General features: G+C 41.8%; 1 protein-coding gene across 6 annotated transcripts in view; it reads left to right on the top strand.

Moving 5' to 3' along the window:
• Nucleotides 1–17,669, top strand: part of MKX (mohawk homeobox) — a 169,966-nt gene that overhangs the window by 41,398 nt on the left and 110,899 nt on the right. For 4 of the 6 annotated variants that reach the window (XM_089693816.1, XM_089693819.1, XM_089693820.1 and 1 more), the window contains exon 3: nt 2,919–3,081. In XM_089693816.1, coding sequence (XP_089549942.1) covers nt 2,919–3,081 — 163 coding nt within the window. The remainder of the gene's footprint in view (nt 1–2,918; nt 3,082–17,669) is intronic. The other 2 variants (XM_089693818.1, XM_089693821.1) reach the window with 1 other exon arrangement.

Here is a 17,669-nt window from a genome sequence, read left to right as displayed (position 1 = left end):
CAGCGCTCCAGGGATCAAATTCCAAAGGAAAGCCAGGGGAACCAGGACCACAGTCGCCTATGGGTAGCCTTTTCGGAGATGCTGCCCTCCTCAGATAGGGAAATCAACAACTGAAAAATGAGCAAACAGGAGGCGCAAACCCCTAGTACATTATCCAAGGTTTATTAACCATTTCCCGTCTGGCCCATGTATATAAACGGCCGGATTGGAGCAGTGCAGGGGAGGGTGGCCGTGTATAAACGTCCTCCCCGCTTCCCTGTTTGTGCACGCTCCCTGGGAGCACGCAGCACCGCGATCCAGTGCCCGCTGTGTCCGGAACACCGATCGCTGTACGGGACCTCTGTGTGAGGTCCCGATCATGTGATCACTGATTGGCCAATCAGTGATCACATGAAAAGTAGTATGGGCAGCACAGTGGCTAAATGGTTAGTACTTCTGCCTGGCAGTACTAGGGTCATTGGTTCGAATCCCAGCCACGGCACCACCTGCCTGGAGTTTGCATGTTCTCCCGGGTACTATGGTTTCTTCCCACACTCCAAAGACATGCTGGTAGGTGAATTGGCTCCTGTCTACATTGTCCCCAGTATGTGTATGTATGAATATGAATTAGGGACCTTAGATTGTATGCCCCTTGAGGGTTAGGGACTGATGTGAATGTACAATATATATATGTAAAGCGTTGCGTAAATTTACAGCGCTATATAAGTAACTGTAATAAATAAGATGTCACTTCTGGTAAGCAAGAGGTCACATAGTACAAGGCTATTCACAACAGCCTTGTACCATGTGACAAGCTGTGACCAATCACAGCTCACACAGTATTTCTCAATGGCTGCAGGAATGCAGCCAGAGAGAAGGAGAAATTATTGCTTTTACAGCCTTTCAATCAGTGTAATAAAAAAAAAATCTTCATCACCCCCCACAAGTAGTACAGTGTCACTATGGTGACACTATACTGCTAGGGTGACAGTATGTTAAAAAAAAAAACATAAATAATAATTTAAAATAAAAATGTAAAAACAAATTTTGAAAAATGATCATTTTTGGTTATAAACTAATTTGGGTTATTTTGGGATAACTGAATACATTTTGGCCAAGATTTATGAAGAAAGATTATTTATTTGCAAAATTTTATAAGAAAAACACTTTTTTTAAAAATTTTTGGACTTTTTCATTTATATAGCAAAAAAAATATAAATCCCAGTGGTGAATAAATACCACCAAAGTTTTATCTGTCTCAAAAAAGTGCTAAACAATTCATATGGGTACAGTGTTGCATGACCACACAATTGTCATTCAAAGTGTGATAGTGCTGAAAGCTGAAAATTGGCCTGGACAGGAAGGGGGTAAATGTGTCTGGACTTGAAGTGGTTAAAGGTAAAAAGGGATGAAAACATACAAACATGGCATAAATGTAAACCTTAGTAGAATGGTAGAGATGGCCATAACAATGGTCTGACTGTCAGTGTGGTCGGCTAGTTGACGCGTTTCAGGAACGAGTCCCTTTCCTCAGAGCCTGACCACACTGACAGTCGGACACCCACCATTGTTATGGCCATCTCTACTGCTCTACTAAGGTTTACATTTATGCCATGTTTGTGGGTATGTTTTCATCCCTTTTTACCTTTAATAAACCTTGGTTAATGCACTAGGGGTTTGTGCCTCCTGTTTGCTCTTTTTTAAAGTAGAACTCCAGGCACATATGTATGTGTATTTTTTATGTGCAAAAAAAGTTACATCTGCCTTGGTGTACTTAACCTCTTCACGCCGGCGTGCGGCCTCCCGGTGTCTGGGCCTTGACGCTGAGCAATTAACAAAAACATATGTGCGTGCAATTAACAAAAACATATGTGCTGAGACCAGGCTCCCTGCGTGTTCCCAGCACACATGTCCAGTACTCACAGAAAGGTCCCGATCTCCTCTTTCGATCAGGACCTTTCCCAAACATGTGTCCGCCGTGACGGCGAATCACGGTGGTCACATGACCTTAAAACCCCGCCTCCCAGCTTCTGAAACCCTTAAAGGGCCGGGAGGCGCCGGTGCCAAGAGGTTAAGCTCCATGCACACTAGCTTAAATAAATGCCAGTGCTGTTGGCAGAAAAAAACACTAATTTTGAGCTTTTTTTGTACTAGCATTTAGGAATGTTTAGTGCTTTTTACTGCCTGCCTCTGAAAAACAAAAAACAGAAGGTTTTTTTTCCTGCCTCTAAACGTTGAGCTTAAAAAATGCCTCTAGACTACCTAACGCTCATGGATTCATAGGATATTAGTTGCTTCAGGCAAAATGCTAAACTCAGGAGCATGGAGCCTTAATGTACAGATCGCTGAACTTTACTGTAACATGAATCAGTTTATGCTGAATATCTATCAATGTAGAATACGTGGAGATCTTGCCATGATGATTTTCTGTTGTAGGGTGACAGCTGTTTCTCAGTTGTACACCTGCCTTGTCCCAGGTTGAGTTTGCATGCAGCCGTGTCGACACACATTGTGTGGCCATGGTCCACTGTTGTCACTTTCTTGAAGCAGATTCAGAGCAATGCAGGTAATTTCCCGAGCCAATGCATGTAAATAGGATGTGGCTAAAAGAGGCCAGCAACAGTGAGATCCAAAAAAAGATGGAAAAATGGTAAAAAAAAACTGTATTCTATGAAAATATAAAATGCAATTGTTTATGATATACAGTGTTTTAGCAAACAAAATGTCATCCAGTTTGGTTTCACATCTGCCAAAATAGGAGCTATTTACAGTATACACTTTTTGGCTCTACTCTTCTGTCTTACAGTATATTGTAAAGCGCTGAGCAAGCTGTTGGCGCTCTGTAAATCCTTTATAATAATAATAATATTAAAGTAAAAGCAACACCGTTTAGGTCACTCATCCAGGTTATCATCATTGTTTTTTTATTTTTCTTGCAGCAGTTCTAGAGGAAGCAGCGGTAAAGTGAGGCACAAACGGCAGGCGCTGCAAGACATGGCGCGACCATTGAAGCAGTGGCTGTACAAGCATCGGGACAACCCATATCCAACGAAGACCGAGAAAATCCTCCTGGCACTTGGGTCACAGATGACTCTGGTTCAGGTAAATACAGTAAAACATTGCTGCTGTTAAATAGTCTACATACCCCACTGCAGCAAAAATAAGAGAAAAGTCACATAACCAAATTATAGGGTTAGTGATTGAGAAAGAGCTTGGTGTTCTTGTTCCACCTTTATATTAGGGCCCCTGAGGCATTTTATTTTCTCCTTTGCCTATTTCCCTCTTTTAGGTTTTGCCTACCAATACTTGATACCATAGGCCTTGACGATGATGTGGTTTTTCATCAACCAATAGTGGATTGTATTGCCATTGCCGCCCTTCCTAAATATGAAGGTCGGAACTGCATAGATTTAGAACCAATATGGTTCATAAATGACAGCTAAAGGGAAAAAAGGATCTTTGGCCAAAATAAATAATAACTTTTAGGTCTGGTCGTCATCCCAGCACATACATATTTCAAAAGAAAAAAAGCATTGGAGATAAACACTAAGCCAGTCATGGCCAGTCCAGGTGTTATGTAGCAGACGTTTTTGACATGGCTCAGTTAAATTGATTCATATAGAGGGGATGAAAAGCATAATGTTTTATTTTTTATCTTAAACTAAAATGTAAAAAAAATGCCCATTTTAGCATCTCCCTATGTCCCATAAAGACTTAGCTTTGTAACTTTATTGCCTTTCTTTATGGTGTGCTGTATTTGAAAGTTATACTGCTTAGTTCCTTTTTGACCTATTATACAAGAGAAATCTGCGAATGTCGATTGTATATGTAAATGCTGAGTACAGAAGGATGGTAAGCGAGCGCTATCTGAAACTCTAAAATAGCCACTAGAACACCAAAAAGGCAACCAAATCAAACCTTCCAAACACTATAAATACAAATAGGTGCAGCGCTGAATGTGCGTGGAAAACTGAACCATGACAATATTAAATGGCATAATGAATAGATATAAGATATAAAATATGTAAAATATAAAGTGCAAAGTCATAAATCACCCTAAGGTGAAAAAGCTGAATGGAATGTCCCAAGGTAATGGAAAAAAAAAGCCCACGTGGGGATCCGGTAGATCCTGATGAGTGCGTGGGGAATAAATCCAGTGTAGCAAACAATGAGTGTAAAATGAATAAAATGCGCACTGAATGAAGTGCGTCAAAAATTTGCATATGAGATTAGCCTGTCTCATCAGGTATGGTAATGGTCATATGCAGCCAGGATAGGGTCAGGATCTTACACCATCTGGTCTCGTCTAGAGTTGGGTACTCCAGGGACCTTACTGCGTATCACTGTCTGGGATCCCTTAAAACAGGTTCTGCGGGTGGAGGCTCTCAGTGAGTAAGCCCAGCACCCAATGATGATGTGCAAACGCGTCAGGGGGGCTACAGTTTCTGGACGTCTGACCACCGCTGGTGGCCATCCTGAATTTTACATGGTCAGTTTCTATTTCATTTATTTCTCTTGTATTTTATTACACCTTTGAAGCAATAAACAAGTATCTACGGTATCACACTATGTGGTGTCCTTTATTGGGCTCTCTTCACTGAGAGCCTCCAACCGCAGAACCTGTTTTAAGGGATCCCAGACGTTGATACGCAGTAAGGTCCCCGGAGTACCCCACTCTAGACGAGACCAGATGGTGTAAGATCCTGACCCTATCCTGGCTGCAGATGACCATTACCATACCTGATGAGACAGGCTAATCTCATATGCATATTTTTGACGCACTTCTGGTGAGTGCGCATTTCATTTATTCTACACTCATTGTTTGCTACACTGGATTTATTCCCCACGCACTCATCAGGCTCTACCGGATCCCCACGTGGGCTTTTTTCCATTACCTTGGGACATTCCATTCAGCTTTTTCACCTTAGGGTGATTTAAGACTTTGCACTTTATATTTTATATATTTTATATCTTATATCTATTCATTATGCCATTTAATATTGTCATGGTTCAGTTTTCCACGCATATTCAGCGCCGCACCTATTTGTGTTTATATGTAAATGCTGAATGATTCACACGGTAGATGTTATGATCATGGTGCAAACCAACATTTTTTCCTGTGTCTATGGGTACCTTAAGATGTTTCCTAATCTAACACTGCCTGATCATAATTAGATTTAGCAAGGACCGAAGATAACCTCTTACTTATACAAGAGAAACCTGCGAATGTCGATTGTATATGTAAATGCTGGATGATTCACATGGAAGATGTTATGATCATGGTGCAAACCAACATTTTTTTCCTGTGTCTATGGGTACCTTAAGATGTTTCCTAATCTAACACTGCCTGATCATAATTAGATTTAGCAAGGACCGAAGATAACCTCTTACGTGGACCAGGTTTTTTATATTTAAGCACCGGCTAGTGAGTTTCTAGCCAAAAGAGACAAAAGAGATGCACAGCACAGATTGCCAGATCTGCTGGCAAATGTGTTGAGCAGGTGCTACAGATGAACCCAAATTTTATTAAGGGATAGTCTTCTGTTTAGTAACTTTAGCTTTGACCTTTATCGAGTAAATTAGTTTGGCTCCCTGCCACAATCTGCTTGATTTTTTTGTTCTTCCTACAGTAAAATCCATCACAAAAGCTTTCCCTAAAATGTTCCCATATGCTGTTTGGAGAAGAACTGATGTGTCTATAGGAGAGTAAGGTACTGTGAAGGGACAAGCTAGGCCTAGACTACACCCATCATTGTGTAATCCCATACATTTGGTAAAAATCATCTTTAGCTCCGGTATTTTCTTTCTCCTTGGTGTAACATTTCTGAGCTGACCTGATGAGGTGTAATGGTTAGCTCCTGAAAGCGTGTCTATAAAATCCTCTTGTTAGAACAGTAAACCTTTTTCTCCTCCGTTTCTGCCTCTATGAAATTACATGATATTCGATGCACAGAAGGATTCATTTACTGTTCCCAAAGAAGCCATCCTGTTCAGGAGGCCAGCCTCCTGTTTAGCAAAATAAGAGCGCTTCCTGCTCAAAGGCAATTCATGCTTCTCTCTTGTGGTCATATCACTGTTTGTTGGATATTAATGTGGCCTTGGAAGGTTAGCTTTTTGTTCAGCCCAATTTCATGTTGATGTTTTACAAATGTTTAGTTAGCTTTGGAAGGTCAAGCTACTGTATTTAAACTGTTAGTGTTGGCCTTCGAAGGTTAGCTTACTGTTCTTCAGCTGTTTGTGTAGATGGTCAGCCTATTGTTCATCTACTGTTCATTTTGACCTTGGAATTTTAGCCTACTGTTCATAGGTTGTTCATATCGATGTGGGAAGGCTAGCAGATTGTGCATTGACTTTTCATGTTGACCTTAGATGGTCAATCTACTGTTCATCAGCTCTCCAGCCTACCAGCCTATCAGCTCTCCAGCCTATGATCCATTCCATCTGCTTTTCGTGTTCATCTTGGAAGGAGAACCTACTGTTTATTGGCTGTTTATGTTGACATTGGAAGATCAGACTACTGTTTTTAGGCTGCTGGTCAAGGGTTTTGACACTCCTGGTGCAAGGGCTATGCACCAGTAGCTAACAACAGCATCAAAGGGGAAGTCGGGTTAAAGCTGGACAATAGCCTATTAAGATTAAAGCCAAAACCAGAATGTCAAGCAGAAACAGGGTAAACAAAATCTAAAACACAAGTAGATAACGGAGGCAGACCTAGCTATCAACCATGAGTCAATGAGAAGACTTTGCTGTTTTCGTGTGCTCTTTCACCTTTAGCAGCCAAATTTCAGACAAATTACTAGTGCTTTACAATACTTAACTGCCCCTAAGGTCTTAGGGTTCTGAAGACCTTTTTCTACCCCATGGCAACAGCTTGTACCCGAGTCTAGAGAGTAACAAGTAAGGTGCACACAAGGGTTAGGATGGCCATGTATTATACAATTTTCTTGTTCAATTTACTTTAGAGTTACCTTCAATTATGTAGTGCAAGGGTCTTCCTGATTGCATACAAATTGAAAGTGTTTAGGTTTGACCTCATATTATTTGGTTTTGGTAAATCTGAAAGACAAAAGAAAATTGTATAATGTATGGCCAGCCTTCGTAGGGACCAGATGGACAAAAATGACAAGCGAGCTGAAGGCTGAATAATACCAGGATTGAAGTTCCCAAAAGTAAACACAAACTGATAATAAGTGATGGGGAGCAAATGCACTCTTTTGCAATCAAACAACTGGAGTTGGATCAGAAGGTTGCCAGGGCAGAATAAAAAGAAAACACAGTCATACATTAGGATAGGACCTATACTCAATGAAAGTCAAATAACACACATCAAGGTCCACAATCAATGTGCCAAGACCTGGCTACTAATAATGCATAAGTATTTATATCCTCAGGAATGGGAGAGACCAGTGATAGTGGTTTCTATCCACAGGCTGATAGGAGACACACAAAAGAGCAACAGAACAAGCAATGAGATGTGTGTAAAGAAGACACAAAAAGCAGGCAAAACCTGCAAGTTACCAATGGCAGCAAGAATGAAACCCTTTCAAAATTATTTATGTCTATAACTGTAAGGCTACTTTCACACTGATCCACCGCAAAAACACAGCAAAACCGCATAGGCCTTTTTACCGCGCTTTCTGAGCGTTTTTAAAGGACACGTTACTTAAAAACTGCACCAAAAACTCTTTTCAGAGGCGTTTTTGAGGCGCTTTTCAGGCATTTTTCAAGCGTTTTCTATTGATTTCAATGGGAAGAGGCGTTTTTGGGGCGTTTTTTTAAACTCACCAAACATGCCCCAAAGATGCTGCAAGCAGGAGTTTTTACACCGCACCGCAAGCACAATGCCTCAGTGTGAAAACATACATTAGATATACATTCAAATACATAGGGAAGCATTTTTCTTGAGCTTTTCAGGCACTTTTTTAACACAAAAATGCTTCAAAAACTCCTCAGTGTGAAAGTAGCCTAACTCTAATTCACATGTCTGTGAACAATCAAGCACAAGCAGTGTGAAAGTTAGTGACGAAAACTTCATCCAAATCAAGACTTTGTCAATTATGTACACTAGGGTTGAATAGGAGGTCAGGAAGGCCTCAGTATAAAATGCTATTGCTTCTATTTGAGATGTAACATTTAAAGTGTTTTGGACATCTTATACAGATGGGGTACTTTCCCCCAACTGTGTTGATGCCACAGGGCATACCCATAAAATGCTGATGTCTACCATATTATTAATGAAAACAGGGGGAAAGAGACAAGCTATATTCACTAAGATATCTCAGATGACACCATCCCATGTGTGTCCAAACGCCAAAATGGAAGAAAAGGGGGGCTTTTTGTGCAACACTGAGGACTCACACTAAATCAACAATGTTCATAAAAATATACCACTTTTTTTATATATAAAATATTAGATTTAAAATTTGTTTTTATATGGATATGTACAACTGTATGTACAACATGTGTAAATATTAGACCTTAACAATTTTGTGCATGTACTGCATTTCACAGCAGGACAGGGCAGGTATGCGATACAAGGTAGAATAATGTAAGAGTCTAATCACCAAAGTATGTACACTAGGACTGAATAGCAGGGCAGGTCTCAGTATGAAACAGTGTTGCTGGTACTTTACAGGTACCAGTTGAATAGTTTTGGACATCTTATTCAGATGCCATACAGAATACTTCCCAAGGAACTTCCAAACAGGGTGGATATCACAAGACAAGTCCATAAAATGTTGATGTAAAAATGTCTGCCATCTTGCCTGGAAAATATTTTCTAATTTCCCCATTTGGGGATCTCTGGTTAGGGCTAAGCAAAAGGAAGTCAAGATTGTTCGTACTGTTTTCCCCGTGACCTCTAAAGACGATAGGAACTGAGAATATTTGAACCCCTCTTTGTAAATTAATTTCCATACAAAGTAGCAAAGTTTCCCAATTATTAAATATCATACAGTTTTAAGCATCCTAGATGGAGGACATTGCTTGGCCACTGTACATGTATGATGTCTTATGCAACTGTTCAGATAGATTTAGCCAGTCCGGAACAGAAACACGTGGCCAAAGTGGTGGCCCTCATTAATAAGCGCCAAATGTCCTCATCAATTACAATATCCCTCCTGCTCTAAAGCGACATTTAATAATGGATTGCTGGCATCTACCGCAGTGTGAGCCCAAGAAAGATGTATAATTCAGACATCTCTGTTAGAGTGAGATTGTTTTGCAGTGGAAAATGAGGGATGGTTTTATGGATCCTGAGTCTAGTGTTACCTAACAGCATCTCGGTGCAAGACGCTTATAATTCAACTCATTGGCAAAACATCTCACTTTTTCAACACATGTGGACATGGTAAATCCCAAAGCTGTCGCGTAGCTAATCCCTAATACGTGACCTTTCCAGCGAATGGTTTTGCAGCTTATAAAACAAGGCAACACCGTGAAATAACAAGTCTAATAATTACACACAGAGCATAATGCGGGTTTGTTTCACCCTTTTTCTTGAAGAATGGGATACAGAAGTGATATACAAGTATGGGGAAAACAAAATGTATGAGAAGAGTTATTGCTGTTAATAACACATGGCCATGTACACTCCATTAATGTTTTTACAATGGCAACCCAGAAACACTGACGCTTTTGTAGCACTTATTTTTCAGTGTTATGCTGGTAATGCTTGTTAAAGAAGAACAGAGCTTAGTTCATATATAACTCTGCAAAAGAAGAATGCTATCTGCACCTAAATTGGGAGTATTTATTTATTACAGGTACTTATATAGAGCCATCAATTTACTCAGTGCTTTACATATATATTGTACATTCACATCAGTCCCTAACCCTCAAAGGGCGTACAATCTAATGTCCCTAACTTACATTCATACATACACATACTAGGGCCAATTAAGACAGGATCCAATTAACCTACCAGCATATCTTTGGAGCGTAAGAGGAAACCGGAGTACCTGGAGAAAACCCACACAGGCACAGTGAGAACATACAAACTCCAGGCAGGTGGTACCGTGGCTGGGATTCGAACCAACGACCCTAATACTGCCAGGCGGAAGTGCTAACCATTTAGCCAGAGTATAAATTAACTTCTCTGTAATTTCAGAAACATTATCACCCTTTGGATTAAAAGAGATACCAATTGGAAATGGTGTTCCTATGTGTTTAACTGCCAGGAGCACCTACGCAGATTTAAATTTAACATGTATCTAAAGCCAAGATTAAATATGTAATATATTGCAGCATTTCAGTCTTTAAATGTTGTGGTTCCATTATTTTTTTTTTTCAAGCTTGTTCTTTCATTTATTTTCACCTGTTGATCCTACCAATAGTACACTTAGGGCAGTGGTTCTCAACCTTTCTAATGCCGCGACCCCTTAATACAGTTCCTCATGTTGTGGTGACCCCCAACCATAAAATTATTTTCGTTGCTACTTCATAACTGTAATTTTGCAGTGGGAGGACTAGCGCCCCATCACTGATGTCAGTGGGATGAATAGTGTCCCATCGTTGGTATCAGTGGGAGGAATAGTGTCCCATCATATGTGTCAGTGGGAGGAATAGTGTCCCATCATTGGTGTCAGTGGGAGGAATAGTGCCCCATCATTGGTGTCAGTGGGAGGAATAGTGTTCCATCATTGGTGTCAGTGGGAGGAATAGTGCCCAATCATTGGCGTCAGTGGGAGGAATAGTGCCCCATCATTGATGTCAGTGGGATGAATAGTGTCCCATCGTTGGTATCAGTGGGAGGAATAGTGTCCCATCATTGTTGTCAGTGGGAGGAATAGTGTCCCATCATTGGTGTCAGTGGGAGGAATAGTGCCCCATCATTGGTGTCAGTGGGAGGAATAGTGTTCCATCATTGGTGTCAGTGGGAGGAATAGTGCCCAATCATTGGCGTCAGTGGGAGGAATAGTGCCCAATCATTGGCGTCAGTGGGAGGAATAGTGCCCAATCATTGGCATCAGTGGGAGGAATAGTGTCCCATCATTGGTGTCAGTGGGAGGAATAGTGCCCCATCATTGGCGTCAGTGGGAGGAATAGTGTCCCATCATTGGTATCAGTGGGAGGAATAGTGTCCCATCATTGGTGTCAGTGGGAGGAATAGTGTCCCATCATTGGTGTCAGTGGGAGGAATAGTGCCCCATCATTGGTATCAGTGGGAGAAATGGTGCCCCATCATTGGTATCAGTGGGAGGAATAGTGCCCCATCATTGGTGTCAGTGGGAGGAATAGTGCCCCATCATTGGTGTCAGTGGGAGGAATAGTGCCCCATCATTGGTGTCAGTGGGAGGAATAGTGCCCCATCATTGGTGTCAGTGGGAGGAATAGTGCCCCATCATTAGTATCAGTGGGAGGAATAGTGCCCCATCATTGGTGTCAGTGGGAGGAATAGTGCTCCATCATTGGTGTCAGTGGGAGGAATAGTGCCCCATCATTGGTGTCAGTGGGAAGAATAGTGCCCCATCATTGGCGTCAGTGGGAGGAATAGTGCCCCATCATTGGTGTCAGTGGGAGGAATAGTGCCCCATTGTGGGTGTCAGCGGGAGGAATAGTGCCCCATTGTGGGTGTCAGTGGGAGGAATAGTGCCCCATCGTTGGTGTCAGTGGGAGGAATAGTGCCCCATCGTTGGTGTCAGTGGGGGGAGGAATAGTGCCCCATCGTTGGTGTCAGTGGGGGGAGGAATAGTGCCCCATCGTTGGTGTCAGTGGGGGGAGGAATAGTGCCCCATCGTTGGTGTCAGTGGGGGGAGGAATAGTGCCCCATCGTTGGTGTCAGTGGGGGGAGGAATAGTGCCCCATCGTTGGTGTCAGTGGGGGGAGGAATAGTGCCCCATTGTTGGTATTAGTGACACAAATGATGGGGCACTATCCCTCCCACTGACACCAATGATACTTACCTTTCTGACTCCTGCTCCAGCCTGGGCTCGCTCTCTCCCTCTCCCATCTACAGCCTGCATACCTGGCTGCAGCAGCAAAATTTGCACTTACCTGTCAGCTGTCTTCGTTCTCTGGCCTCTCTCTTCACTCGTTCCTGCAGCTCCCTCGATCTTCTTCGATCTCCGCGCGCTGCCGCTCGGCTCCTCCTCTCCAAGCTCCACCTTCTCGCCGGTGATTGGCCGCCTGTGTGCCTCTCCTGAGCTACAGTTCCGGTGGCCAATCAGCGGCGAGGAGGCGGTGACAGGGGCAGCATATCATCCCGCCCACACATCGCCGGAGACAGGAGCGGCGTCTCGGTTCCTAAGACCATCGGAAATATGTGTTTTCCGATGGTCTTAGGCGACCCCTGGGAAATGGTCGTTCGACCCCCAAAGGGGTCGCGACCCCCAGGTTGAGAACCGCTGACTTAGGGGTTGTTTACTAAAAGTGGAGAGTGAAAAATCTGGTGCAGCTCTGCATTGAAACCAATCGGCTTCCAGGTTTTATTGGCAAAGCTTAACTGAACAACAGCTGATTGGCTACCATGCACAACTGCACCAGATTCTGAGTGCACCAGTTTTAGTAAATCTCCCTCTTTCTGTCCTAGGCTGAAACCGTTCACTCCTTGTACTAAATCTTTTGTGGAGGAACATGGTCAAGCTAGGTTGCTCGCTCCTGATTTAGACTACAGAACACCTTACCTCTTCTCATCCCCATAGCTTAATGGGAAAGGGCTCTGTAGTTCAGAGAGGTAAACTTGGCGGGGTTGATAACATTGTTCAAGGTTTCGATCGGAGATTACGAGCTAACTGGATTTCTGCCACAATTGACAGATATTTATTTGCACTTATTGGACAGATATAACAAAATGCTTTCAATGGTATATTGAATGAAAAGAAACGCTTCTCTTCCGACCAGCCAGTGTGAGTAAGAAATGGCTTCAGCCTACGTCTCCTCTAAGAAACTGATGCGTTTCGCCCTTCCCATGGAGGCTTAGTCATATGCTTTCCATGGTATATTTAACAAAACAAAAGGGAGCAAATTAGAGAAATTCTCTAGTTTGATGTACTGGAGGCGGTATGCACAGCCACATAGACTGTGAGAGCGTTGAGCAGTGGTCTCTGATTGAAAGGAAAGTAGTTTAATATAAATATTGGTTATAATTTAATGGCTCTTCGTTTTAAATTCTTCCCGTCCAGCCCATGTTGATAAACGTCATCGCGATCGGTGCCCGCTGTATCCGGATTGGTGCCCGCTGTGTGAGGTCCTGAATCATGTGATCTCTGATTGGCCAATCAGTGATCACATGAATAGTAGTAAACAAGATGTCACTTCCTGATATAATTGCTTACTATCTGTCAATCATCACAGAGATCACATGGTACAAGGCTATTCTCAACAGCCTTGTACCATGTGACAAGCTGTGATCACTCACAGCTCTCACGGTATTTCTCAATAGCTGCAGGAATGCAGCCAGAGAGAAGGAGAAATTATTGCTTTTACAGCCTTTATGGGTGTAAAAGCAATCAGTGTAAAAAAAGAAAAAAAAATCACTATGGTGACACTGTACTGCTAGGGTGACAGTATGTTAAAAAAAATATAAATAATAATATAAAAAAATAAAATAAAAATTTAGAAAAATTATAATTTTTGGTTATAAACTAATTTGTGTTATTTTTCTTTTAATAAAAAGATAGCTGATCAAATTTTGGCCAAGAGTTATGAAGAAAAATTATTTATTTGCAAAATTTTATAAGAAAAACACTTTTTTTTCAAAATTTGTGGACTTTTTCACTTACACAGAAAAAAAATAAAAATCCCAGTGTTGAATAAATGCCACCAAAATAAAGTTTTATCTGTCTCAAAAAAATGCTAAAAAATTCATATGGGTACAGTGTTGCATGACCGCGCAATTGTCATTCAAAGTTTGATAGCACTGAAAGCTGAAAATTGCCCTGGACTGGAAGGGGGTGAAAGTGTTCGGACTTGAAGTGGTTAAAGGCCAATTCTATCTAAAAGTAGTATTTTGGCTTTGCATAGGCAACGGCAAGTTAAATCACTTGTCAGCTTCTTATAGCTATCCAGGATTGCACGATTACTTTACAAGTGTTTTGTGTTTCTGCACTCTTCCTTCAAGGTCATAGGTAAAATAAACCTGTCACAGACATCGACAGTTCATACTGAATGTACGATGAATAATTTCTCATTAAAGTGGTAGGAAAGTACGAAAAGAAAAGGAAAAATGTCCACCTGCAAGTTATTGTTATAGTGTGATGGTACTCACCGCATACTAGCACATTATGGCATACTTGCCTTAAAAAGAATCCATCTTCACCCAATCTTCCTTCCGGGTTTATGGACTCTTGACTGTATGGCTTTGAAGATACGGCACGGGTATGTCGTTCCTTCAGAGCGCATGCGCCAGTGACGTCACCGACTGCATCCTGTGCGAATATTTACCAAAACAGTGCACATTTAGGAGATATTCACTGTACCTATGGGTAAGCCTTATTATAGTCTTGCCTGTGGGTACAAGTTCAAAATTGGACTTCACTACCACTTTAAATCGAGAGCTGTAAGCAGATGAAATTATATGCAAATCTTGACTTTTGCTGTAAAAGTCAAGGTTGGTTGTGCACCCTCATATTTTCGAATGAGCAAGTTAAACGCTGCTTATACAATTTTCTTTAACCCCTTCGCGCCGGCGCCTCCCGGCCCTTTAAGGGTTTCAGGAGGCGGGGGTTTAGGGTCATGTGACCGCCGTGACACGCCGTCACGGCGGTCACATGATCGGGAAAGGTCCCAATTGAAAGAGGAAATCAGGACCTTTCCATGAGTATCAGACATGTGTGCTGGGAGCGCGCAGGGCGCGCGCTCTTAGCACATATGTCTTTTTTTAATAGAACGCAAATCTAGGCCCAGACACCGGGAGGCCGCACATTTACGTTCAGCCGGCGTGAAGAGGTTAACCTCCCTGGTGGTATTCCCGAGTGTAGCTCGGGGTAAAGTTTCAGTACCACAAGCGGTAACCCCGAGCTACACTTGGGCTTACCATGCAGCACTGCTCCGTGATCCTTCGATCACTTACCTTGTCCTGCGCTCCCGCGATGTCCCTCTTGCAGTGTCCCCCGCAATGTAATCCGGCGGATGCCGGCATCTGTCATCTGGGTTCCTTCCCCTGCAACGTCGGGACATACGGGGATGGAGCGGCGGGAAATTTGAAAATGACAAAAAGTGACATTCACTAAAATCACATAGTATAACATTACTGTATCAAACCATTTCACATACATTTTGTCCTGAGTGCTTTGTCCTGTGTCCTGCCTGCATTTTTACTGTTCTTTCTGCCTGGAAACTGAGAAACGTCCATGGCGTCCAAAAAGCGTCCCTTTAGGTCAAAAGCGGTTTTAGACCAGCTAGAGAACAGCGGTAGTAAATCAGAACCACTTGCAGAATTGAGTGATAACGATTCGTGGGGGAAATTCGTCATCAGACACTGAAAATGATTTTGCGACTTTGCTCAGTGATGTGCGAACTTGGTGCTATATTTCAAATTTCCGTGTTTTTGGTTTGATTATATTATTGTATTAAATTTATTATTATTGTATTTTTTTTTTTTATGATTATTTATTAAATTATAATTTATGATTTCGTGTTTCAAGTTTTATCCTATCCGGGATGTTTACTAGACTCTTGTTCGGACAGATTTCAGTGAGTTATTCCTAAAAATTACAGGCCTACAATAAAAAAAATACATCTTTCCATGCAAAAAAATGTACCGCTTTGAGCACAGAAATATGGACATAATCAGACCGCTAGGGAGGTTAATATTTGATAGAGAATGAACTAATTAAAACTCATCCATTTCTTTTTTTTTTGTTGCTGCTCCTGCTGAGCAGATTTCCTGTTCTTGTCCAACAGGAAATGAAAGGTAATCTTTTCAAAACAAGGTATCCCCTGAAAGATTTCCCTTCACTTCATGTTCTGGTAACATCTCTAAAATGTTGGATTTCCCATCATTTTTGTCCTGTTGACAGTGGTCACTAGGACAAATGGAGAAGGAAAATCTCTCCAGCAGGGACACATATAACAGTAGAGCCTTTCCCTAGGGACACGGAGAACAGAATAAATGGGGTAGAGATCTATATAAAGTATAACAAAATGCGAAAGAAAAGTGATTGTAGCATAACAGTCATTAGATGTTGTGGGTGTATCAGTTTCCTTTTTCCTAAGAACATTTTTTCTTCAAGTATGGAAAAAGACTTGCTGATCCTTGTACAAGATATTGTGTTCTTATAATCTATGCACTGAACTGAAACATCAAACAATGATATCAGTCTTCCTGACACCTTACCCTGTGTAATGGAGATGTTTGTAGTCCAGATGAAGAATGCAGCCTAGGGTGACAATTCTGCTCTTTCATAGATACAGTGCAGTGAGTAAAGGTTGTCACTCTAAGACAGGAAGTATGTTATTGGTAAGATCACTGGGAGAAAAAAAAAAATAAAAGACTGGAAAAAAAAGCTAGTGCAGCCACTACGTTTTAGGACTGGTAAGCTGGAACATATAACATTTTTTTAAAAAGGTGTTTATTTTGCATTCATAAAACACAAACAATAACAGAACAAGGAAGAGACAAATAATAACAGGAATTCAAAACAAAAATCAAAGAATAAGGATACAGAAAAGGGGATTAAAAAACAAACAACAAATTATTGTAGGCAGGAAACCCCATACATATAACAAAAGAGAATCACAAAACAACATAACATAACAGGTAAGCAGTCAGAAACATACAACAGCAGCCAAACGCCTACAACAGTCATAAACAAGCACAAACACCCACACCATCAACTCCCTTACAAATCAGAGGAACATTAGCATGCAAAATTTAACCACTCAACCCATAGAATCCTGTGACAATGATTGTGACAAGAGAGCATCTCCCCAAAAAGAGTCCGCTATATCTAGTCAAGGCTGCCAGATTTTCGTAAAATTTTTTGGGACAGGCCCATCCTTTATAGATTAGCTTATATTGAGTACCAGATTAACCATGCGGTAAAATTGGTGTATAGAGGGCGGAGTATGACCCTTCCAATTCAACAAAACAAGTTTTCTAGCATAAAACAGAAGAAATGTATCAATATCCTAGAATGAGTGTGAGGTACAAAATCGTTCAATATACCCAACAGGCCAACTTCTGGGGTATGTGGCACTGGCAAATGCAAAGTTTCGTCAAAAAAAAAGAGGTCCTGCCAATATGAAGCAAGGCCCAGACAGGCCTAAAACATGTGCCACAGACCAGCATCCTCAAGGCCACAACGGGGACACGAGGACACCGATCCAAAGACCATACGGGCCAGCCAGGCCAACATATAACATTTTAGTTTTGATATTGAGAATGCTTTAAGTCTGTTCACACCTGCAGCCAGGGGGTGGTAAAGCCAGGCAGTTGAGGCATGGTTTTACCACCTTCTGACCACCCATCTGAACACAGACATGCAGTGGCTCTGGGAAAAAATTAACGCAATCCATACAAGCCTTTGGGGCCCGTACCACAACCAGCTTGTGACCGCATGCAATGCACGTGAATATGGCAAGATGGTGTGACATTTACAGGGTTAAATCAGGCGGTGAGAAGGCAAAATATCACCTCATCACCCCCTTCCATACACCTCTGAAAAGCTATCAGCTACGGATTGTTCTTTAGAGGGGTGCTAAGACCTGCTGCACATGTGAATGAGACCGTACTGCTTCTGTCCAGTGAG

This window comes from Staurois parvus, unplaced genomic scaffold, assembly GCF_062004578.1.
Source record: "Staurois parvus isolate SC_StPar_1 unplaced genomic scaffold, SC_StPar_1.0 ptg000636l, whole genome shotgun sequence".
Classification (NCBI taxonomy): Eukaryota; Metazoa; Chordata; class Amphibia; order Anura; family Ranidae; genus Staurois; species Staurois parvus.
The sequence above is the reverse complement of the archived record's forward strand: the minus strand, read 5'-3'. Positions and strand labels throughout refer to the sequence as shown.